The 25,874-nt window shown below is 42.6% G+C and overlaps 3 protein-coding genes across 9 annotated transcripts in view; all 3 read right to left on the minus strand.

Annotated features, from left to right (window-relative positions):
* The window catches only part of LOC110946270 (zinc finger protein OZF-like), a 97,280-nt gene extending 81,382 nt beyond the window's left edge, over nt 1-15,898 (minus strand). The window contains exon 1 of the mRNA XM_051950536.1: nt 15,553-15,898. Coding sequence (XP_051806496.1) covers nt 15,553-15,757 — 205 coding nt within the window. The 5' untranslated portion in view covers nt 15,758-15,898. The remainder of the gene's footprint in view (nt 1-15,552) is intronic.
* Nucleotides 1-25,874, minus strand: part of LOC127534684 (zinc finger protein 239-like) — a 214,726-nt gene that overhangs the window by 82,571 nt on the left and 106,281 nt on the right. The window lies entirely within an intron of this gene.
* LOC127534685 (zinc finger protein 239-like) overlaps nt 1-25,874 on the minus strand; it is a 121,833-nt gene that overhangs the window by 57,348 nt on the left and 38,611 nt on the right. The window lies entirely within an intron of this gene.

Here is a 25,874-nt window from a genome sequence, read left to right on the forward strand (position 1 = left end):
AAGATAGAACCTCGGGAAGACTTTGGCATGCCTCTTCCAGAAATCTAGGCAGCCCACTTCTTCTTCGTCTGAGGACACCTGGATGTAGTGAATGAGCTCAGCCCTGACAGATGATACATGGGTCACCCGTCTTGTTTTTCCTCCTGTCGCCAGTGAAAAGCTATGGTGTTTTAGCAGGTGGCTCATCCTTATCATCCTCTCCACTACTGTTCTCAGCAAGTATAGTGACTTTCCGAGCCTCAGCCAAGACAAGGTCTGAAACAGTTGCACACAAATCATGGTTCGTTACAATATTATGATGTTAAATGATATACACTGCTCACAAAGATGGCTAAGTTAATGAACGATAAGTATACGTGAATGAGATTTTACTGATGTTATTGAAAGCGAAAAAAGATTTGTGTGCCTGAAATTTGGGAGTAGGAGGAAATGTAGACAATGTACTGCATTAAGCATTAATTTGGTGTCTGAGAACTTCAAGTCCTGAATGATTCATAATATGATGTGTTTGGAAACAGTGTGCACTCACCTACCTATTATCATCTCCTTCACCTGACTCTTGACTTCATCTGGTGCAAGGACATCTTGCTCTAGCCAAAAAAGCAACATGATGGGTCGAGTAGTGCAGACATCATATAGACCATATCTCCAAATGGAAGATCTCCTGCAGGTTGAGCTGCGTCATCCATTCTGACAATTGCAAAGATCCCTTGGAAATGGCACTGCAGTGACTTCTGAAGAGCTTTCACAAAGCCGCCCAGGTGTCGAGTTGCATTCAGCATACTGCTGAGGTGGCTGTTGAGTGAGAGAACGCAAGGCCGCATGTGAGGTCTGGTGCTTGAAGAAATGGGGTCAAAATTTCCACAAGCTCTTTCAGCTGACTCAATTCTCTTGCTGATAGGCAAAGGCCTTCATGTCCTTGGGCTTCCAGAAGAGTATTTAGGCTTTGAGGGTCCAGGTCAGTGATTGACTCCACAAGGCAGAGAGTTGTATTCCATCGGGTTGACACAGCAGAGGGGATGCTGCGACTGGCTCCATACTCTCTCTCAAATGCTTCTTTCAGCCCACATGTGGAATGAAGTAGACTGCAGAATTTTGTAACTTTTGCCATTGCACTATTCAGAGTCTTAGTTTCTTTCAGTCCATCACGCACCACGAGCTGTAATGAGTGTGCAAAGCACTGTAGTCGCTGTTGACGGCAGCTGGGCTGGATGGATTCCACATCGTCCTGGAAATTGTCACTTAAATCCTCCCATAAGTTGCTGTTTTCCAGGTCGTCTTTACCATTTTCGGTCTCAGGTGTTGTTGCAGAGGGGAAACAAACCGTAAAGGCCTTTCTCATATTTGACGCGTTGTCACAGATAATGTAATCTAATTTGTGTTTTATATTGAAGTCGTCACATATCTCCTCAAATTTCTCACTTATTCGTTCTCCAGTGTGTGACCCTGTAAATCGTTCACAACTCAAGAAAACTGTCTGCAGGCTTGGGCTGTTTTCCTCCGTCTCCATGAAGTGGGCTGTTACCCTTAAAAATCCACGCATGCTTCGATCAGTCCAAATATCAACACTTACAGACACACTGTCTGTCTTTTCTAGTTTAGATTTGATCTTGGACTCTTTGTCTGCTGCTAGCTCACTGAGACGTCTGGTTACGGTACTTCGACTTACTGGGCAGTATCTCTCCTCTACCAGTGACAGAAAATTCTTGAAGCTAGGCTTGTCAATCAGAGACAGAGGGAGATTGCATGAAATGATGAGATCCTGTATTATGGATTCAGTAATGGCCTTCTGTCTGGGATGTCTCTGGCTGTATATCTGCACACCTTTTGTCTGCGTTAAGAAAGAGTCAAGGCTGCTCTGTCCCTCTGCACTGGCCACTTTTTTTTCGCTCTACTGTATTCAGAAAACCTGTAGGTGAACAATATGGAAAATTAATTATAGTAATAAGATCTGAATTATATAGCTAACATTTTTATGCGTAGCAAAACCCATCTGAAACCACATGTTTCTGATTGAAGAAGTGATTCTAATGCTGCAGGCCATACCTATCTTTTATTTCTGAATATAGAGTGTTGCTAAAAAAAAATGACAGACTATCTCAGGGTAACAGGAAAATATTGCAATAATAACTAATCATCTAATAACAGTTATAGTAAGCTATATCTGCTGGATACAAAATTAACACCATTCAAATGCTGGTAAATTATGCAAGTGGCTGGTACTGTACACTGCACTCACCAGCCAAAATAATATATCGAGTGCCTGGTAAAATTTCAACATTCACTATGGCTAACGTTAGTGGAAAACCAAGTTCAAAGTGTGCACTGTGAAACCATATCGTTTACACTGGGTCTCTAATTACATCAGCCTTCTCTACATTAAAACATTCCTCTATCCTCTCCCTCAAACCCAGTGAAATGGTAATCTGGTAAACCTGCAACATTACTGTTATGTGGCCAACAATTAACCTGTAACCTGCATGTAAACCGACAGTTTAACTGTATTTTTCTAGTACACTCTAGGCCAGTACACGGTGGCAACGGAACATAGATGAATAACGTTATTCAATAAATGTAATGTTAACGTCGCTCCATGCAAATAAGTTAAGCTCTCTCTCCCTGTATATAACACCATGCTAACTTCTTATTTTTAAAAAGGAAGTTAGCTTATTCCAGCACCGCCTTTCACAGTGGAGTCCGAGCGTTTGCTGTAAGTAAATAATAATAATCAAGAAAATAAGCACCAGCCATTTCATGTAAACTGTTAGCACTGCACTAAATATCAAATATAGGTTGTATTTAAAAGAATTACAACCTAAGTAAAGAAAATAATCTTTCAGGGATTAAGTAAGAACTCTTAACTGTAAAATTTTTTGGATCTAAGCATTTTCTACTCCAAATAACCATTATAAATACATGTTCCTTTCATTATTTAGGCTTCAAAATGAAGAAATTAAGAAGAAGTCAGAGACATGGCCTTCCAGATTTATGGACAGAGTCAGGAGGACAGAACCGGCTAGTGACTGAGCTGTCAGCTTTTGAAAATCTTTCTTGAAAAATATGTTGGAATAGCCCCATGTGGGAAATGTTAGCACAAAAAAATATTTGAGGACAAGAGTTTAAAAAAAAAGAGAGAAATGGCTGTACACTGTATGGCACAGTGACAGAAAGTTCATCAGAACAAGGGTGTTGTTGAGGCAGAAGGATTGGAATAAGCAGGTGGCAATAACAGAATGTCACTCTGGTGAAAAGTCAACTGAGGAAAAGAATGAAGATGGGGAAAAGAGAGACAGAATCTGAGATTAAGGAAAGACTTGATAAAAAGGAACAGGAAGACAAGGAAACGAGAGACACAGAGTCTGAAGACACAGTGGTTATAAATAAAGCCAGTGAAAATGAAATGTCTGAGCGCATTCAAACTGACAACATTTTGTTTTTGAATGACAACCTTTTTTGTATTTGTAGACAGCCAAATAATCCTAATGAGCCATATGCCCAGTGTAGCCTCTGCAAAGACTGGTTTCATCCTGTTTGTGTTGGCGTGTTCAAGTGTGCTGCCATATCTCCATGGCACTGTCCTTCATGCACCACAGATACCACCAGAGTTTGGAGATAAGAACCAGTGGCTTGTTTCACGAAGCAGGTTCAAGAAACTCCAAGTTTAATCCTCAACTCTGAGTTGATCTACTCTGAGATAGAAAACTCTGAGTTTTCGGTTTCACAACGGCTGATTTGAGTTGGTTTAATCAACTCTGTAACTGGCCCCCATTTAGATTGTCGTCGTTGTCACCTGTGCTGTGTATTTTTTGATTGGTTCCGTCCGAAGCCATGTTTGGTTGGGGACTGATTTAAGTGACCCACTATTGTGTTGTCATTTTAAGGCATCAATTCATGGATCAGCACGGTATGTTTGAGCTCCGGTGTTTTTTCTGTTTCATTCTTTCAGTTATAAGTTTGTACGCTGTTCATTGAGTTTCCTTTTGTGTTGTTAGCATGCTTACGCTTTGATGGTTTCAAATGCTGCCGCTGAGCTTAATTTAGCACCCTTGGTCGGCAGAGCGAGGTATGTGTGTTTGTTTGTTTGGTTGTTTTAAACTGTGTATGTTTTAAATATGCATCGTAATGAAATGTATTCTTCGCTCGTTTTAGTTTCACGGTGCCGAAAGAAATAAAAGGAACGTTTGCACCCATCGGAATTCGTCGGCTTGTGTTCGGGCCAGGGGACAGCTCCAGTGAAACTCACCGCTCACAGACCGCTGCAGGTATCCATTACGCTCGTGCCCGTGGCTTTCCGCGGTCACAGCTGATGTCCTACTCATTGACGCAGGCGGCAGTAAGAGACTTTGTGAAGTAGAGGTGAAGACACACACACAAAAAAAAGTGGTTGTGGCAACGAACTTTAACTTGCCTCATTGCTGCGTGCTTTCATCGCGTATGTGGACTGTGATGAGACACTCAGTCATTATTTTAAAATATTTGTATGGGTTTTAATGTGTTACTGAAACAGCGTGAATTGTGCAACCTTAAAGAAAGAAGGGAAATTTAATTAACAAGAAACATTATAAATATCCAAGGGCTGAACTTAATGCAATTTAATGGTTGAAGTTGTTTAATTCTGATTGCAATTTGTTGTCACATGTGTTTATGGTGTTTTGCTCTGTTTGTTAACTTGGTGAGTCAGTAAATGTAAATGTCTGATGCAAGTAGTAGTATAGTTTTTAAAGTTGAAACTAAAGGCCCATTCTCCTCAATTTCGAAGTCAGACATAAAACACTCCAAGACTTGAAAGTAGAACAGGAAGTTGCTAATCCCCTCGAAACAATGCCAGTTAGGTCTAGCTCGCGTGAGCGAACCTTAACAGAAAAGGGTAAGGAGTTGCATGAACAAGTCAAGAAAAATGAGAAAACATTCAACAAAGCATATGAACCATGGAAACGGGAAGCTAAGGAGATAAGGTCTAAGTTAAAGACATGTTGTTCACCTGAGGATTTAAATGATGCCAAAGGTGCCATACAGTCCACTCATTCCGCAGTCTCAGAGTGTTATGAGTTGATTTTACGCAACCGCACTATAGTCCCAGAAATTACAAAGAAGATGGACGCATGCATTGCTTTAACCACTGACGTGCTCGACCTTATTAATAAACGACTGGAGAACATAGATGCAACATTCAACGATCGACTCGAAAAGGAGAGAGTGAGAATGGTGTTGAATAAGGACGACTATGGTTCCATCTTTGGCAAAACACAAACTGAAACAGTGATTTCGGAGTCTCCGCAGGAATTGGGTGATGATTTAAGAATTGCCACTCGGTCTTCAAACAAGTGCGCTGATGCAGAAGCAGATCTTGCTGCCAAACTCCAGCAAGCAAAGGCCCTGCAAGCACTACATGCTCAAAAAGCCAAACTTGATAAACTGAAGAGTGAATGGAAACTAAGAGAAACACAAATGTTGGCTGAATTAAAGCAGAAGGAGACTGAAGTGAAATCAAAGTTGGAAGAGGAACAAATAAAATTAAAGCTGCAAGCAGCGATGGACGGGTCCTCGCATCCACGCTGGTCGGCGAATCCATGCACGTCCACCAGGTGGCGCTGTGACTGAGAGTGTGTGCCGGCCTCTGAATCACATCTGGACCAGAGTTTAATCACACGTAAAATTTCAGCCAGATTGGAGCATGTTCAGACTAGTTATACAGCATTTCCTGCACATCCACCACCAGGTGGCGCTGTAACTCAGAGTGTATTTCAAACAGTGGATGTGATGAGGGCTGGACTCTGATCACTCATGAAAAGTTTCAGGCTGATTTGATCATGTAGAGGCCAGTTATACAGCATTTATTGTCCCTCCAACAGGTGGCGCTGCAACTGAGAGTGTCTGTTGGCCTGTAGATGTGATCAGGATTGGATTGTGATCACACATGGAAAGTTTGAGGCAGATTGGAGCGTGCAGAGGAGAGTTATACAGCAGTTGTTGTTTCATGGCGAAGCATCAAAACTCTAATGGTCGCCATGGCCACGCCATTTGGCTTCTGGTTAAACTTTTGATAACTTTTCCAAACCAAGTCCTGCTGTGTGGACTGACAAAATTTCAGGTCTCCTGGAATTATCCCCTAGGAGGTATTAACTCTCAAAAAAGAGAAAAATCATCAAAAATCTCACAATTAATCCAAGATGGCCGACTTCCTGTTGGGTTTAGGACATGGCTCCAAGAGGCTTTTTTGTGCGTCCTGATGTGCTCTATAAGCCTCCCAAATTTCATGGATGCAGGTGAAACGTGCTGGGGGGCTGTTTGTTAAAAATACTGTAGGGGGCGCTATAGCATGTGCAGTGCCGAGATGCATACAGTGTTGTTCCTTGGGTCAATGGTGATGTGTGTGGTAATTTTTGTGAGCATTGGAGTATTCCTAACCTGTCAGAAAGGGCTTTGTTTTTCATGGCGATATTTGGTTGCTACGGCAACAGCGTTGCATGAAATGTCACACCCTTCACAGTGTGTGATTGTCAAGAGGTGAAGACTCGACTGACCAATTTCCAGCATGATATCACCAAGTTTGGGGCCATTGTACCTGAAAATATAAGGCCTTAAACTTACTATTACCAACAGGTGGCGCTATGACTTTTTCAAAATTTATGAGTGTGGATGTGTTCAGACTGGACCTGGTATCCAGCATGTGAAGTCTGAGGCAGATAGGATCTTGTTCAGCTGAGATATGAATCGTTAAATTTTCATGGCGAAACATCGAAATTGGTTTGGCCGCCACAGACACGCCCTTTGATGACAAGTCACCATTTTCACTGGGATGCATCATCAATGTGTTTAGGCTGTTGTCACCGCATTTGAAGTGAATATGATCAACCGGGTAACAATAGGGCATGAAAGTGTAAAAGATGTCTATTTCCTGAAACCACAAGGTGGCGCTATGACTGTCAATGAATATCCCTCAATGAATAATAATAATAATAAACCCTAGGGTTTCAATAGGGTCCTTGGCACCGCTGGTGCCTTGGACAGTCGGTGCCCTGGCACCGCCTGTCCTTCGCACCCTCGGTGCTCGGACCCTAATAAACCCTAGGGTTTCAATAGGGTCCTTGGCACCGCTGGTGCCTTGGACAGTCGGTGCCCTGGCACCGCCTGTCCTTCGCACCCTCGGTGCTCGGACCCTAATTACGACAGTTACAAGTGGATAATGAAATAAAATAGCTGAAGCTCGAGTTAAAGCCTACAACCAATTTGATGTACTTGAAGGTTGTGAAGAAGTGTCTGAACATAAATTTCTATGTGACAGTCAAAATACTGAATATAAATTATTAAATCCCCAAGCTACACCTTTTCGGCCTAATCCTCTGTCATTTTAGCTCACTAAAGGCTCAGGAGGAAGCCAGTTTTGCCCAAGCAATCGCAAGCTCACTCACCCTTAGCAGTCTTCCAGTCCCAGAACCAACAATATTCGCTGGCGACCCTTTAAAATATATAGATTGGAAGATATCTTTCATGGCTCTTATTGGAAAGAAGCCCCTCCCGACCAGTGAGAAGATGTATTACCTTAAAAGTTACCTCGCTGGGGAGGCACGCAAAGCTGTTGAAGGATTCTTTCACTGCAACTCAGAGGATGCATATAAGGGGGCCTGAGCAATTTTACAGGACCGTTATGGAAGCTCATTTGTGGTGCAAAGAGCCTTCAGGGATAAGCTCGCAAAGTGGCCCAGGATAGCTACTAATGATCCTATAGCGCTCAGAGACTTTGCAGATTTTCTTCAAGGATGCATGGAGGCTATGCCTCATGTTAAAGGTTTATCAATTTTGGATGACTGTGACGAAAATCAGAAGCTCCTTAAAAAACTGCCTGAGTGGTTGGTGCGTAGATGGAATCGGAGGGTGGTGGAAGAACTGGATAAGTCGGGAGATTATCCGAGTTTTGCCTGCTTTACAGAGTTTATGCAAAAGGAGGCCCGGATAGCTTGTAATCCCATCGCCTCACCCCTTTTGATGAACTTTAAGGCTATGGAAGAGAGGGTTCCAAGGAAGGCCAAGTCATTTAAGACCAATGTTCAGACAAGACAATCTACCATAACAGCAGAGACCAGGAGACCAAAGCCACCTTGTCTGGTATGTAAAAATGAAACGCATGGTGTCGTAAAATGTCCAGTTTTTAATGAGAAGACCATGGACGAGAAAAGAACCTTCATTTATGAGAATCATCTTTGTTTCGGATGTCTAAGAAAGGGGTTACCATGGGCACATTACCAAGGACTGCAAGTCGAGGTACACCTGCAATATATGTAGTCGACGCCATCCAACCTGCTTACACTTAGCAAAAAATGAAGGCCCTGGGGAAACAAGCAACAATCCTGCAATATCAACAGAAATCCACAAGGTGTTGACCCATACATTGACACAACATAGTTGTTCTACTTCAAGCATCGTTCAAGTGTTTGTGTCATCAAAGGCAGAACCTCGACGAGAGATCCTCACCTATGCCTTACTGGATACACAAAGCGACTCAACTTTCATTTTCGAAGAGTTAGCTGCTGAGTTAGACATCAACACCCAGCCAGTGCAGCTCAAACTCAGCACAATGACAGCTGTTAACACTCTGATAACAAGTAAAACAGCTAGAGGTTTACAAGTAAGGGGATTCCATTCTGACCATAAAGTCCAAATACAGCAGGCCTACACACGAGATTTCATCCCGGTCAATAAAGCTCACATTCCCACGAGGAGTACAGCACTTCAATGGTCACATCTGACTCATCTGAAACATGAATTACCACCGCTTCAAGACTGTGAGGTGGGCCTGTTGATTGGTTATGATTGTCCATCAGCTCTTGCTCCTTTGGAAGTTATAACAGGTTGTGAAAGTGAACCTTTTGCTCAAAGAACGGTGCTGGGCTGGAGCATCATTGGTTCAGCAAACCCCCATCTTGACAGACAAGGAAGCCAGAGCCATGTACATAGAGTGTCGGTGAAGGAAGTGCCGTTACCACCAGCTGCTGATGTGTTAAAGGTTTTAGAATTGGATTTTAATGAAAGGAGCTATGGAGACAAGCTGGTGTCCCAAGATGATGTTCATTTTATACACCTGCTGAGCAACACCATCAGGCAGAAGACAGATGGACATTATAAAATGTCCCTCCCCTTCAAAGGCACCAAACCAACATCTTTGCCAAATAATAAGAGGCTGGCCACTGTACGCCTGCAACATTTGAAAAGGAAGTTAAAGGCAAATAAGCAGTATTATGAACATTACCTGGCCTTCATGGAGGAGATATTTCAGAGAGGTGATGCTGAGCCAGCCCCCTCAGCAACTGATGCAGAGACTGTGTGGTATATCCCGCATCATGGTGTTTATCATCCCAGGAAGCCGAGCAAATTGCAAGTGGTTTTCGATTGTTCAGCAAAGTTTCGGGGAATCTCGTTGAACGACACTCTACTGACAGGCCCAGACCTGATTAATTCATTGGTGGGAGTCCTTTATCGTTTTAGAAAGGAGTCAGTGGCTGTGGTTTGTGACCTCGAGAAAATGTTCCACCAATTCCATGTTGTACCAGAAGCTCGTAACTACCTACGGTTTCTCTGGTGGGAGGGTGGACAGCTGGAAACAGAACCAAGGGAGTACAGGATGACTGACCACCTCTTTGGGGCTAGCTCCTCCCCTGGGTGTGCCAACTTTGGTCTGAAGTACCTGGCTCAACAACAAAAGACTAACTTCCCGGCAGCCTCAGCTTTTATTGAAAGGAGTTTCTATGTGGATGATGGGCTGATTAGTGTCCCAACAGTTAAAGAGGCAAAGGAGCTAATTGTTGAAACTCAGGAACTCTGCAAGAGGGCAGGTCTCCGGTTGCATAAATTCAATTCAAACCAGAAGGAAGTCGTCTCTAGCGTAGCCTCCACTAAGAGAGCAGTTACAACTGATGCCTTTGGCTTCAATCCCAATATAACACCAGAGGGACACATTCTTGGTATCCAGTGGTCAGTGGCGAATGATACTTTTGGTTTTAACATCAGTGCAAAGGAGCACCCTCCAACTCGGCGTGGACTTCTCTCAGTTGTTGCCTCCCTTTATGACCCCCTTGGTTTTGTGGTTCCATTCACCTTAATTGGGAAATGTATTTTGCAGGAGATGTGTCGTAGGAGCACTGGATGGGATGATCCAGTTCCCAAGTGCCTGCATGCACGGTGGGAGGAGTGGAAGGACGGTCTCCAGAGGTTGAAGGAAATTACCATTCCCAGATGTTATCATCCCTGCAATTTTGGCACCATCGTTAGAGTGGAACTGCACCATTTCTCGGATGCCAGTAATACTGGTTATGGCTCATGTTCCTACATCAGATATGTGAATGACAAGGAGGAGGTCCATTGCAGTTTGGTAATGGCTAAAGCAAGGGTGGCACCCACAAAGATCACGAGTATTCCAAGGTTGTAGCTTTCAGCCGCTGTCATCGCTGCCAGAATTGGTGTCATGTTAAGGTCAGAACTGGAGATGAAGATCGATGAGGAATTCTTTTGGACGGACTCACAAGTAGTGTTAGCTTACATCAATAACGAAGCATGCAGGTTTCATGTGTTTGTAGCTAATCGTGTTCAACTGATAAAGGAGAGCACAGACCCAAGTCAGTGGCATTATGTCGACACAGCACAAAACCCTGCTGACCACGCTTCTAGAGGTCTTTCCATCTCAGACTTGTCCTCATCCAACTGGTTCTCAGGGCCCCAGTTTTTATGGGAGCGAGAGGTCATTCCAGCATCTAGCCCCCCCAGTGAGTTGCTCGTCGGTGATCCTGAGGTACGGTCAGTTCAAGCATTTACAACTCAAATTAATGAACAGCAGGACGTTTTAAGTCGGCTGAATCGGTTTTCTACCTGGACACGGCTCGTTAAGACCGTAGCAAGAATTCGGAGGTTAAAGACAAGGGAACGAGGTGACTTGGTCACTGTGGAGGAGCGCAGGAGGGCTACTGAGGCAGTCTTTAGGCTTGTCCAGCAGCAAGCCTTCCCCAAAGAGCTTAAGTTACTGCAGGAAAATCCGCAAGGAGGTAACCTTCCTAGCTCAAGCCCCCTGTATCGCCTCGATGCCATTTTGGTAGAAGGCCTCATCCACGTCGGTGGGAGACTGAAGGGGTCAACCCTCAGCCTAGAGTTGAAGCATCCTATTATTCTTCCCAAAGATGGCCATATTACCAACCTTATTTTGGCTCACTACCATGCCCAGATCTGCCACCAGGGCCGGGGGCAAACGTTAATGGAACTCCGAGCCAATGGGTTTTGGGTTATTGGTGGGAGCAAGGCGGTCGCCAAGTTGATACACATATGTGTGCGGTGTAGGAGATTTAGACGACCAGTTGAAGAGCAAAGGATGTCAGCACTTCCTCCAGAACGTTGCGAGGTTTCAGCCCCGTTCACATTTTGTGGTATGGACTGCTTTGGCCCCTTTGTGGTCAAGCGAGGTCGAAAGGAGTACAAAAGATATGGACTCATTTTCACCTGCCTCTCGTCCCGAGCAGTACATATTGAGATGCTGGAAGACATGACCACAGACCCATTCATCAATGCACTAAGGTGCTTTGTCAGTCTCAGAGGAGCAGTGCGCCAGCTCTATTGTGACCAAGGCACAAATTTTATGGGAGCAAAAAATGAATTCAAAGAAGCTCTCAAGCAGTGTGATGTTAAGGTGCTGGAAACATTCTTGGCGGATAAGCAATGTGAATTTGTTTTTAATGCACCTTCGGCCAGTCATGCAGGTGGCATCTGGGAGAGGCAAATTCGATCCATCCGCAACATACTGGATGTTACAATTACTCAGAGCTCGGGTCGACTGGATGATGCCTCGCTCAGAACACTGTTCTATGAGGCTATGGCTATTGTGAATAGCCGCCCACTGAGCATTGACAGCATCAATGATCCCAATTCACTGGAGCCTTTGACTCCAAATCATCTAATTTTGATGAAATCTAAGGTTGCCTTATCACCTCCTGGGAAGTTCGTGAAGGAAGATGTGTACATGGCAAAAAGATGGCGTCGGGTACAATACCTGGTCGAGCAGTTTTGGAGTAGATGGAGGAAAGAGTACCTCTTGAATGCTTCCTTGAGACAAAAGTGGCATGTGCCTCGCCGCAACTTGAAAGTGGATGATGTAGTCATCATTAAGGAGGACACACTTCCAAGGAATGAGTGGCACTTGGGACGAGTGGCTGAGACTGTGAAAGGGACTGATGGTCTAGTTCGACGTGTCAAGGTACAAGTGGGGGAGCGGAAATCAAAGGGGAAAGGCTGTACTTCGCCTATTTAAACTAACAGACTTCTGCTCAGCCAACAGAAAGAAAGCAGATGCCTGTAAAACGGTGGAATAAAAGGTCATGGATGCATATATATATATATATATATATATGTCAGGATAGATATATAGATATATAAATATGTCAGGATAGAGACTGCGATTTGGTAGAATTGGAGTCTCTAACAGTAGAGATTGCGATCGCAATCTCTACCAGTAGAAACTTCAATCCTACCAGTAGAGATTTGTCAGGGCTAAGGTTAGACTTTTAAGGTTAGGGTCAGGGGTCAGGGCAGGGGTTAGATTAAATGGTCAGGGTTAGTTAAAGCTCGTGTCCGGAGTTTGAATCGCAGCGTCTCCCAAAAAACTGTTGGTCCCACCCTCCCTCTGATTTCACCCCTTTATTTGTGCACGCGCGCAGTACCTGACAGGAGTGCCTGGAGTGTTGCAGCATCTTGCCTGTTTTGCTGTTTTCCACTCCTCTACATTTAGTACATTTAGTAAATAATAAAGGAATTACGTTAGAATTCTGTATTGAGTCTAACTTGTCCTAATACCAAAATAACATGAATCTGCTAGGACGAACGAGTAAAGTTTCAATATGTGATTACACTCGTGTATCCCTCTCGATGACGTTGTTTATCAAACTTAGTGCATTTACGCGTGTATATGTGTTAGATTGTTTATTTATTTCTATCTAGAGTTCAGAATTGCATGACTCCTCTGACGAAGAGTATGTCCCAGACGCCCCAACATCTTCCTCCAGAGGTCGGGCATCTAAACGAAGCCGTCAGGCGGGCTATGGAGGCCGTGGTCGGGGAGCGACGCGAGCACCCCGAGCCAAAAAACGTCCTGCAGTCTCTTGGCCTGACAAGCCGTGGGATTGGTAACTTTTCTGGAAGTTGCTGATCCCTGATGCTCTCTCAGCTCCTCCACAAGCAAAACAAATGTGCACGCGGTTGCGTAGTGCGTAGCTCGTCCATCTCTGCATGGGCTTGCTTGCTGTGCGCGTAACCGTTGATTGACAGCATGACAAAGCTGAAGCTCGAACTTGATTGGTCAGCAGCGACTGGCGCTTTTTGGAATAACATGTGGGTCTATGAGAGGAAGGCGGAGCTCATGAATAAATTTTCATATCGCGTCATACTAACATTATGTTATAGTATCGAACTAGACTAATACATTTAAGCTTTGTTAAAAAATGATACATAAATTGAAAACAAACGGAAACTCCGGACACGAGCTTTAAGGTTAGGGTCAGGGGTCAGGGCAGGGGTCAGATTTAAAGTTCCATCTCTACTGGTAGAGACTCCAATCGCAATCTCTACTGGTAGAAACTCCAATTCTACCAAATCGCAGTCTCTACCCTGACATATACATGTTTCATTATTTCCATAATCCATATTTTTCAGGCCATTCTTTCCAGTGATGAGAAGCCTCAATTTTCTTTTAAAGATCAGTGGGTCCCAATCATCTTTGATGATGATATGCAGCTGGACAGAATTGTGAGGTACCTGTCAGACCTTCTTGACAGCTGTGACACCCTATCTTCCGAAGTCAACACCATGGTGTCCTCGGACAGGATCAAATATATCCTGAATGTAATGCTGTCAGAGGTAGGCCAACAGCTGGCTGACTTACATTTATGAACACATAAATACAGGAATAGCAGTAGTACTATTTCTTGTGTATAGTATAATTAAGAGAAGTGTTGGTACTTATTTAACCTCAGAAGATGTGTACTTCTTTGTTCTGTGAAGTACACATATTTCTGTTATTTGTTATGTTATCTTTCAGTGTTGGTAGTTGGTATGTTTGTGTTGATAGTTACAAGTAATGGAAAAAAGAGAAAAGCAAAATATGCCAACAACAAATCCATTGATTGAAGTGAGAGACGTGCAGGAATAAGGAACAGAGGGGAAACAGAGAAGGCAGTAAGGCAGACAGTACGATAATGGAAAACCTTAAATGTTGCAGGAAGGCAGAATCTGGAAAAAAAAGGGGTAGCAGCCTTACACATTAAAATAAATAATTTTATCCTGGTATGCTATTGATGTACATATAGCACACCTTTATAAATTAATAGTAAACCTATCGAACCTGAATTAATTTCCTTTTGTGAAGTACGTCTATGTTAAACATGATTTGCAGGTTTACATAAACTTTGTATTGCGGGCTAGGATAAGGATCATGTCTGCAGGTAAGTAGAAGGTCAGGTGCAAAGGAAGGAACACAGTTAGGACAGCTGCTGGCCAGGAAAACATGAGCAGAGTATGAAATAATAGCAGATGTTAGAAAAATACTACCAAATTAATTATCAAATATTCCAAAGTGTTTTGGGTACTGATAGAAAAGAATTACCGTGTATGTGTTCATATTGTTCAGATGAAAAATAAGCACACTAACAGCTAAAGTGGTTCTAACACAGGCAACAGTACAGGCTCTTCAAGAGGTGAGAAAAATGACAGTGACAGAAGCTGTGGGAGCAGTGGAACATTGGAACATGATGGAGGAAAGGCAACAGCAAATCATAGTTTTTCGGTGTATATTTGCCACATGACCAATCTGCGTACATTATGTGTTTAATGTTTCAAAAGAAGTAGACATAACTTTTCTACTTTTGTTTTAAAGTAGAAAGAAGAATTCTTCATGTTTCTCACAAATGAGATGGAGAGACATACCAAAATGACAAAGAATTGAAATGAAAAATAAAGATTTCGCAAATCAGAAATGGCGTTTTCATGAATGTTTAAGCTCTACAGATTAATCGAGTCCAGATTGAGGAGTCTAAGTGTAGTGGTTCTCGACCTGGACCTGGTCTAATGTGGTCTATTTGCTGAAAAAACAGTAAAATGTGCTTTAATTGCTTTTACACAAATAGAATAAAGGTTTCACAAATCAGAGATTATGTTTTTATGAATCTACAGGCTCTGTAGAATAATTCAGTCCAGATTTGAAGAGTCTACGTGTAGCGGTTCTCAACCTGGACCTGGTCTAATAAGGACTGGTTATAAAGCAAAAACGGTGAAATATCCCCTTTAACGTTTTCAGAAATAAAATACAAGTTTCACAAATACAATAGCTCTTTTCAGGCATAGTTAATGTCTTACCCAAATGTCTAAAATGTTTACACATCAAGAAGTGTCGAAAAAAAACAGATAATCAGTGGATAAACTGTCGCACCGCACGTTCATTTCATTCCCCTTAACTTTTACCTTAAGTGCCGAATCGGAAGCTGCTGAATCCGAAGCTAACTTCAGCGTCGTAAAACACATACACACCTATGAGCTGTAAGGGGATGTGTGGTTTCCAGATGACATCCAGCAGTCTGCGCTGACGATCGATCTCCTCCTGGTACTGGACGATGGTTTTTTCAAACTCTGTGAATATTTCTCCAACAACAGCAGTTAGTCTGTCGCTGATCAACTCTCTCAGATACTCAACTGAACACATCGTTACTTTATCGCTCTGATATTTCTCATTCATACTATAATACAGCCGTTTTAGAGCTCAGTCCACACAGCAGTGGAGCTAACTCTGCTCATGCTTCTTTGTTTACATCCGCCGGGTGTCACACTGTGAAGTTCCGGCAGAAACACTGAGTTACTTTCTTCTTCCTCATTGAATTAGGCGGACCAGACTCATCACTGACGTATTGCTGCCACCTACTGGATGTTGCTCATAGTTCTTAGAAAATCCTCAATGTTTTCTTATGCAGTCCTGTGGTCATGAGAAAGTTCAGAAGGTTCTTCATATTTGTCCACTCCTCTATGTTAAGTAGTAAGCAAAGATTAAAAACAGTTCGTCCAGCTGCTCCTAGTCTCTAATGTTTCTTCTGTTGGCATGAGTAGAGCTTACACTTAAGAAGAACATTTCTCACAGTTTCTAGTTCACCGCACTCACAGTTCCTATCTCTGTGCTTCCCAATCAAAGCCAGTCCACTTTTCAGACTGCAGTGTCTGAGTCTTAGCCAGGTTAGAACAATTGAGTCTCTTCTTGCACCACCTTCTTACTTTTCCCATTTTACCTTGAATATCAAAATCAGTCCCCCTCTTCTTTTGTTTCCTAAACCCTCTGCCATATTTCTTTGACTAGTCTGTTCATGACAGAGTCATAATCTGTCTTTCCATGTGGTAAATCAAATTCTATTCTTTCCTCCTTGGTTGCTCTTTGTGCCAAGCTATCTGCTTCCTCATTGCCCTCCACACCCATATGTGCTGGAACCCAAATGAAACCACCTCACACCCTGCTCTGTGAATTTGAAACAGTACTTGAAATATTTGTAATAGAAAATTGGGTCTGGATTTGGAGCTTGCTTCTTTATTGATGTCAAAACGGCTGATGAATCGTTACATAAGACTGACTTGACCAGTTTGTTGTCCATCACCCATCAAAGTGCCAAAATGATCCCTGATATCTCTGCAGTGAATGCTGTCATCTGTAATTCTAAAGCCTTTTCTGATCTTGAAAACTGGAAAGAATAAACTAAGAGTGACTTCACCATTATCAGTTTTGTTAGATCCGTCTGAGTAAATTTGTATCTGAGAACCCCATTCTTCTTCAGTATGGGCCTTGATGATGCTATTCATGAATTCTGACTTGTTTGACTTGTGGTTCTTCAGGATGGTTGGATCAACGTCTGGGTAAAAGAACAGCCATGATGGAATATTTGGCCAACAAACTGGAGAGCACACCTGAAGGTTACCTTTGTCTTCCGCCCTCTTCATCTTTATCCATCTGTCATTACAGTTATGAGTATTCATCTTAAATATACAAGAACATATAAAAACAGATTTTGGAACAACAGCAAGGCTACAAAGACAAAACTAGAAAGATACGGAATAACTGCATATATCTCATATTGTTCATTTATATATTTCATATTGTCTTCTCCAGTTTATTCCATTTATATACTTAATGTGATCACACCACTTAGTACTGTTTATACCGTATTATATTGTAGACACTCAAACTGTTCATGAAGCATTTTTACTGCTTCTTTTGCACTTACAGTTACGTACTCAACTGCATTTGTCTTTATACTTGGACTCTGTGTTATGACAATAAAGTTGGTGTAGGAACCAAATTGAGCTCCATGTTGATTTCATACATTCCCTTTGTTATCAGTATATCGATGTGAATAGAAGAGAGAGTGCATGTGTGTCTATGGGAGAATGAATGGCTATAGGTGTGTTTACCCCCCTCGAGGAGCACAGAGAGTTTAACTCCATCTAGCTGAGGAAGTTGAAAATGGAGCCCAAGGAGGAAGGTTTAAGAACCAGCTGCCACAGCATCTGGTGTAGCTGAGGAAGGGAAACAGTTTATTGACCATGTGGCTGCATCAAGGAACTCGGCCTTCTCAAGAACTCTTCAGTGTAAATCTTTTTATTCTATTTCAACTCATCTGTAATTCATCAATGTGATGAAGGTCAGCTTCATTGCCTATATGGAGTTCACATTCTGGGACAAAGATACAAGAACACACAATGACTGTCTGATGGATTTAATGAGTGTGGTGTTGGGGCTGCCATGTGCAGTTTGGTGGCGTCTCCTCACAGCATTGGGTGTAGGCCCTGGGGAGGCCTACAGGATCGAAAATGACAGTTTTAGTGCCATGATTAAGTGATTGGACTGAATGACTATAGAATTGGGTATGTGGCATTGTTTTCAGAATGTAAGAATTGAAAAGTTCAGAAGTTTCTTCATATTTAATACATATGAAAGCCAGCTACCAGCTCGTCCACGCTGCGTTCATACCGAAATTACCCCAAAAGCAAGCAGGTGGTTACCTGAAGATTCATGACAAAGCTTCAGACAACATATTTGCACATGAGAGCATTTCTTTAAGTCAAGATGGTGGCGGGTGTGGCTGTGCGTGCTGGAGCAGCTGGAGGCCTCCGAATCAAAACTGAGATCGTGTATATAAAACCACTGATGGCAGGGTAATAGTTGAAGATGAACTGATGATTTCATCACTGTCAAAATGAGAACATTGCCCAGTGACGAAATCGTGTTGTTGGTGACTAATAACTTTTCCTCTGAATGGATTGAAGAGTCCAAGCGTTTGCTATTTGAAATGTGTCAAACTTCAGTGCGGTGCGTAAAGCACAAGGGGCCACAGAAAGATATGAACGTGAAAGATTGTATCAAGGTGCTGAATGAGTTCTGTGACAACATTCCCAGATTTGTATCTCACAATCTGGATGGACTCCCACCTGTTGGATTTGAGCACGTGGACGCATCTGCGCTACTCAGCAGAATTCAACAGCTAAGCCAAGAAGTATCTAGTCTGAGAATGACTATGGAAACCCAGACAGGTGAAAACGTGAGCCTGAGGACGGTCGCAGCGGATTTGGAGCTACGCCTGGTGGCTTTGGAGAGGCAGCGCGCACCGCCAGTGCAAACTTCCGAAGGCGCAGGACATGCTTGGGGAGAGATGGCGCCAATGCCAACTACGGACGCTTAGGGCGTAACAGCACAGAGTGGCTTGTCACTGGGAGAGACAACTCATGGACACGGTGCTTCCAGGACCTCCGCTCCTCAATCACCGGCATGGAGTACTGTATTAAAGAGAGGAAGACCCCCTCAACCATCCGCGGGGATGCAGCCTAACTCTGCCCCACTGAGTCAACCTAAAAGGGAGCAGCGGAGGAAAATCGGAGTAATTGGCACCGGGACTGCAAGCAATTTCCCAGTGATCAAAACGAAACTGGTGAGTGTATTTGCCATGAGGTTCTCTCCTGAACTAAATGCTGAAACCCTGTGTGCTTATTTGACTGAGAAACTGGGCAAGCCGGTGACATGTGAAAAAATATTGTCAACCGGTAAACATTTTGGTTCATTCCATGTAACAGCAGAGTGCAGTGAAGTAGATGAACTGTACAATGCGCAACTTTGGTCAGAAGGGACCGTTATTACAAGGCTCGCAAACCGAGAGCTACTGCTAGCTTAGCCCAAAGGAGGGGGGGAAAGGCTGAAATCAGCTCTCTACCTGGCGATACGCTTAAGACTGGGGCTATTGAGGCAGTCAGTGAGGCGAGCACTCATAGTTAACAACAGAAGCTATGAACATTAATATCAGGTCATATAATGTGTGTGGATTACGCGTTGGGCAGGAGGATAGCGACAAAGCTCGCCGCCTTGTTGTAAACAAACTATTGGAAACCTGCGACATATTGTGTGTGCAGGAGACCTTTCTAGAAAAGCAGGATTTCGAAAAGCTGAACTCTATACACTGCGACTTCTATGGAGCAGGGTAATCTACCACTGACTGTAATACCAGGATACTCCGTGGCAGAATTCCTGGAGGGGTTGCTGTGCTATGGCACAAAAAATATGACCAGCTGATCCAAGTGGTCAGGCTGAATGTTGACTGGGCTATAGGACTTGAGCTTTGCTGAATACATCAACTTCTGTAGAGACACAGTCATACCTGCAAAGACTGTTCGCTGTTTCCCCAATAACAAACCATGGATCACAAGCGACATAAAGGCAATCCTCAACCAGAAAAAACAAGCTTTTAGAGATGGTGACAAAGAACGGCTCAAAGAAGTGCAATATGAGTTGAAGAGGAGACTGAAAGTGGCAAAGATGGAATACAAAAAGAAGATAGAGAGGAATTTTCAACACAGTAACATCTGTGATGTGTGGAGAGGAATCAATACCATCTCTGACACAACAATAAAAAGAGGAGGGAGCCAGTAATGGGTGATGTAGAAAGAGCTGATGAACTCAACTTGTTCTTCAACAGATTTGACACTGTGGACACACCTACTTCCACTGCCACTCCTCCTTCTTCTCCTCAACATATGGAAATCCCCACTATAGCTCCTCCTTCTTCTCCTCAACATATGGAAATCCCCACTATAGCTCCTCCTTCTTCTCCTCCATCTCCTACACGTTTCCACAGCTGCAGCCACTTCCGTTCCAGCACCTGTATCCGTCTCTGTCACAGAGACAGGGGTGATGCTGGAGCTTCAGAGACTTTGCTCTGGGAAGGCAGCTGGCCCAGATGGCATATGTCCAAGACTGCTTAAAGCAGGGGTGTCAAACTCCGTTCCTGGAGGGCCACTATCCTGGCTCAGTGAAGCTGACCCCCCACCCACAGAAAAAATCCAAACAAACAGGCTGAGTGGTTAGTGCCTCGTTTGTGCTGATTTGTGCCGTTAAAATTTTCGTTTGTGCTGCTATAGTTTTTGAGATATTAAAGATTATTTTTTATTTCATTCAGAGGTCATCATCCCCCCAGCTTGCTCCAAAATGAACCAGACTGGTCTACTTTTTTAGTGCTTTGTTTGTGCTGATTTGTGCCGTTAGAATTTTCGTTTGTGCTGCTATACTTTCTGAGATATTACAAGTTTTATTTACAGATGATCACATGACCCGAATTGATGACGTCTGTGGTCTGCGCCATAGACATCAATGCCACCGTCTGTGGGTTTCACCAGCGGCAGCGTTCTATGCTTACAGAAAGTTGTACTTAACTGTTATTCAATCAGCGACAAAGTGAAGTTGTCGGATGTTACCAATACAGGAAGGAACGACCATTATTAGGAGGGACCATTATTCCTGTCCAAGCGGTAAGTAACTTGCAAGTCGTATTATATGGGGAATAATCTCAGGGAGGAAGTGAATATTGTCTCGATCCCCATTAGCTGCAGCAAGTGACCTGCTCTCCTCGCATATTTCTGTTACCCACTGTCTTAGGTCAGTCTGGATCTCATCACATGGATCCACTGTTTTCATTCCCTCTCTCTCTTCTCCTGGAGTGATGATGGAGTCTTCTGCAATTTGGGCTTTTACACACGTGGACATCCTCATCTCCGTCTGTGATGAGGCCGATGATGGCAGAGTCGTCAGAGAACTTCTGAAGATGGCAGTTTGTTGTGTGATGGGAGAAGTGTGCAGTGTAGAGGATGAAAAGAAAGGGGGCAAGGACAGTCCCCTGTGTGGCCCCTGTACTGCAGACCACAGTATCGGACACACAGTCTCCTGCCCTCACAAACTGTGACCGGTTGGTGAGGTAATCCAGCAGCCACATTGTGAGGTGAGAGTCCACTCCTGTCTGCTCCAGCTTGTCCCCCATGGTACTTGTGTCCAAACTTATGGCCATGGCTGTATACTGTACAATGGAATGTAAAACTACAAAATACTAGAATTCTCTCATCTTTTGAATCATTGCTCCCACTGACAAGCAGCATAACCTACATCAATCATAAGAATAGAAAAATAACAGATTCAAAGCAAAATATTACGAACATATTAAGCTCTAATTAACACATGGAGGACAGAATGCAACTGTATTTGTCACACGTGCAGCACACAGTATTTGTTTTACAGTCCTTGTTACTCCTGGATGACTGAAAAAAAAAATCTGATCTCTGACCTGCTGGGTACTGAAACCTGAAAACTGCCCTCATGGCTTCAGCAAAGAGAGAACTGGTGGTGTTGTCATGTGCAGCACCTTTCTAGCCTCTGAACACATTCCCCGTTAGATAAAGATGCTTTCAAGAAATGTTTCATTTGTTTGAAATTGGTAAAACTTGAGATTTGTCGTGGATGGTTGATGTGGCACCTGCACAAGAAAGTTTTAGATTTTGTGAGATCAATCAGTAGCACACGCTCAGTTTCTCTCTCTCTCTCTCTGTGTGTGTGTGTGTACGTGTGCTACACACGTGGACAAAATTGTTGGTACCCCTCAGTTAAAGAAGGAAAAACCCACAATTCTCACTGAAATCACTTGAAACTCACAAAAGTAACAATAAATAAAAATTTATTGAAAATTAAATAATCAAAAACAGCCATTACTTTTGAATTGTTGATTAACATAATTATTTAAAAAACAAACTAATGAAACAGGCCTGGACAAAAATGATGGTACCTCTATAAAAGATTGAAAACTATTTGACCAGAGTGACATGATTAACTCAGGTGTGTCATTTAATTGACATCACAGGTGTTTCCAAACTCATAATCAGTCAGTCTGCCTATTTAAAGGGAGACAAGTAGTCACCCTGCTGTTTGGTGAAAAGGTGTGTACCACACTGAACATGGACAACAGAAAGCGAAGGAGAGAATTGTCCCAGGACATCCGAAAAAAAATTATAGACAAACATCTTAAAGGTAAAGGCTATAAGACCATCTCTAAACAGCTTGAAGTTCCTGTGACAACAGTGGCTCATATTATTCAGAAGTTCAAGACCCACGGGACAGTAGCCAACCTCCCTGGACGTGGCCGCAAGAGGAAAATTGATGACAAATTGAAGAGACGGATCGTTGGAATTGTATCCAAAGAGCCCAGAGCAACCTCCAAAGAAATTAAAGGTGAACTCCAAGGCCAAGGTACATCAGTGTCAGATCGCACCATTGGTCGTTGTTTGAGCCAAAGTGGACTTCATGGGAGACGACCGAGGAGGACACCACTGCTGAAAAAAACTCATAAAAAAGCGAGACTGGAATTTGCAAAAATGCATGTTGACAAGCCACAAAGCTTCTGGGAGAATGTCCTTTGGACAGATGAGACCAAACTGGAGCTTTTTGGTAAGGCACATCAACTCTATGTTCATAGACTCAAAAACCAAGCATACGAAGAAAAGAACACTGTCCCTACGGTGAAACATGGAGGAGGCTCAGTAATGTTTTGGGGCTGCTTTGCTGCATCTGGCACAGGGTGTCTTGAAAGTGTGCAAGGTACGATGAAATCTGAAGACTATCAAGGCATTCTGGAGAGAAATGTGCTGCCTAGTGTCAGAAAGCTTGGTCTCAGTCGCAGGTCATGGGTCTTCCAACAGGACAACGATCCAAAACACACAGCCAAAAACACCCAAGAATGGCTGAGAGAAAAGCGTTGGACTATTCTAAAGTGGCCTTCTATGAGCCCAGATCTGAATCCCATTGAACATATGTGGAAGGAGCTGAAACATGCCATTTGGAGAAGACACCCATCAAACCTGAGACAACTGGAGCTGTTTGCTCATGAGGAGTGGGCCAAAATACCTGTTGACAGCTGCAGAACGCTCATTGACAAATACAGAAATCGTTTAATTGCAGTGATTGCCTCAAAAGGTTGTGCAACAAAATATTAAGTTATGGGTACCATCATTTTTGTCCAGCCCTATTTCATTAGTTTTTTTTTTAAAGTAATTATGTTAATCAACAATTCAAAAGTGATGGCTGATTTTGATTATTTAATTTTCAATAAATTTTTATTTATTGTTACTTTTGTGAGTTTCAAGTGATTTCAGTGAGAATTGTGGGTTTTTCCTTCTTTAACTGAGGGGTACCAACAATTTTGTCCACGTGTGTAAGAAGCAGATTTCAAATGTCTTAGAGTTGACTTTGGATGTTTTTTTAAAAATTTTTAACTTGTGAAACAAAATCACAGCCTCATGGTAACTAGAATTGTGCTCTGGGATTAATAGAGGATCCATCGTTTGTAAAGCTAGCAGGCCATCCAGCTGTATAATGAGCAAATTAAACTGTAACCAGCGGTTTTATTTTATCTTTATTGAATATTCATGAAATCACTGGACACCCGGATGCATCCTGAAAACAACAGGGAGGTTGTTTTAGGATTCCCTTCGCAGCCCGTTTGATTGTTTGTCATAATGAATATTATTATGCAAGACAGTGATGCATATTAGTTCTGTAATATTCATCAGGATCTCATGATTCTTTTAGAGGTTTGGTTGTTTGAGGCCAAAACGCCTCCAGAGGTGAGCTGATTTAAGGTTTGGACTCATTACATGCAAATAATAACATTCCTTTTTGGAATTATCAGTTACAGCCTCCATAATTCTAGCAAGAATTAATCTGAAAGTCTGTAAATCACTTTGGATTCAAGTTTTGGTCTTTTCTTTAATGTCTGCGTGTAACTAATGTTTACTTTTTTTGTTTAAGCGTCAAAACTCCAATAAATTTGCAAAATTGTATAAAAATATTACATTCTGACAGCTGATATCTTTTGAGTCTTGCTCATATAATATCTCTTTAAATAAATTTTTTAAATCATATTTGACCTAATTAGTGGCCTGTTTTCACTTTAAATTGATGGGAAATGTGTGTAGACCAAACTGGAAACTAAACTTGGGGTTATTATCAACAACAGGACTTCTTGCTTACTGTGCACGTCATTTCGGAGCAAAGCAGCTACTTCATTTTTTGTTTTATTGAGTTTAACAAATGCAAAACGTAGATTCAGTGTGTCAAAAGATCTAAGCTAAGTATCTTACAGTGGCTTTGTATTTTCCCTTATTTTTCATATTTTAATTTAGTTATTTCTTTTGCTTACAACCAGGACTAGACTAGTAATTTTGTGCCATCTCATGTAAATATGTGTGTTTGTATGACAATAAAGAACCTTGAATCCTTCACTTTGATTTGAATACAGTAAAATAAAGTGCAATTTACAGTCAATTACCTCCACCTTATCACCTTGACACACATTAAAAAACAAGTGTATGTTTAGACTCAGTGTTACAGGGAAGCAACATAAAACCATCAGTTCGTTTATCAAACTTATTTATTGCTTTTTGCTGTAATTTAAATGCAAAAGAGGCCAAAATGTGAAGAAAAATCAAGCTCTGGCTTTTACTAAATCAATGACACAGCATTAAAAGAGGGGTAATACTGGCCAAATATGCTGAGTTAACTACAAAAAGAACGAGCTACACACTCAAGCTGGATTACTATGGTTGAAACACCAAGGTGTGTCTAACAAGGAACAACTGACAAGAGTGTCCAAATGAAATGAGCAAAATCCATAAAGTACAAACTAAACTTTACTCAAACCACACTTGGTAGGGTTACAAAGGCAGAGAATGGAAATAGAAAGCGAAGAAGTCCAAAAAAGCCTCAAAAAAGCAACTAATCCAAATGCAAAAACACATGACTGGTGAGAGAACCAAATATTTTAAAGGTTGGAGCACTTGGGGCAAACAAGGAAAGTCCGGATGGAGACCAGGAAGGAGAACCGAAGACTCAACAGGTGAAAAAACAGGACAAACTGGTATAAAATGAAGGCAAATGCAAACTCGACGAGCCCCCAGTAGGGGGCAGAACCACACCCATGCATGATACTCTGTATCAATTTTGATCATCCTACATATATCCCTTCCTACTTGATCTGCTGACCTGTAACTCCACAAGTGAGCAGGGGACCTTAGACTGATCTTCAGTGCCAAGTTTGATTATCCTGACTTCAGCACTTGCAGAGATATCTGACCGGACATACCCACACACCCACATACATACATACATACTTAGCCAGCCAGCCAGCCAGCCAGCCAGCCAGCCAGCCAGCCAGCCAGCCAGCCAGCCAGCCAGCCAGCCAGCCAGCCAGCCAGCCAGATACCGAAGCAAATGCAGTAACCCCGCTGACGTTCGTCAGGCATGGTTAACTATATATCCACAGACATCTAACTGGGAGACACAGGTGAACCAAAATGGAAACACATGGAGGAAGGAAGTCAACAACAAGAGAAACAAACTGTCAAAATAAACAGGACGTAAACAGCACACAGTCCAAGACCATGACACGATTTCCACATATCAGAAAAATGGTACACTATCTTGCCATGTTTGGCCAACATCAAATTCCACTGAT

Source organism: Acanthochromis polyacanthus, chromosome 7 (assembly GCF_021347895.1).
Source record: "Acanthochromis polyacanthus isolate Apoly-LR-REF ecotype Palm Island chromosome 7, KAUST_Apoly_ChrSc, whole genome shotgun sequence".
NCBI classification, from domain to species: Eukaryota; Metazoa; Chordata; class Actinopteri; family Pomacentridae; genus Acanthochromis; species Acanthochromis polyacanthus.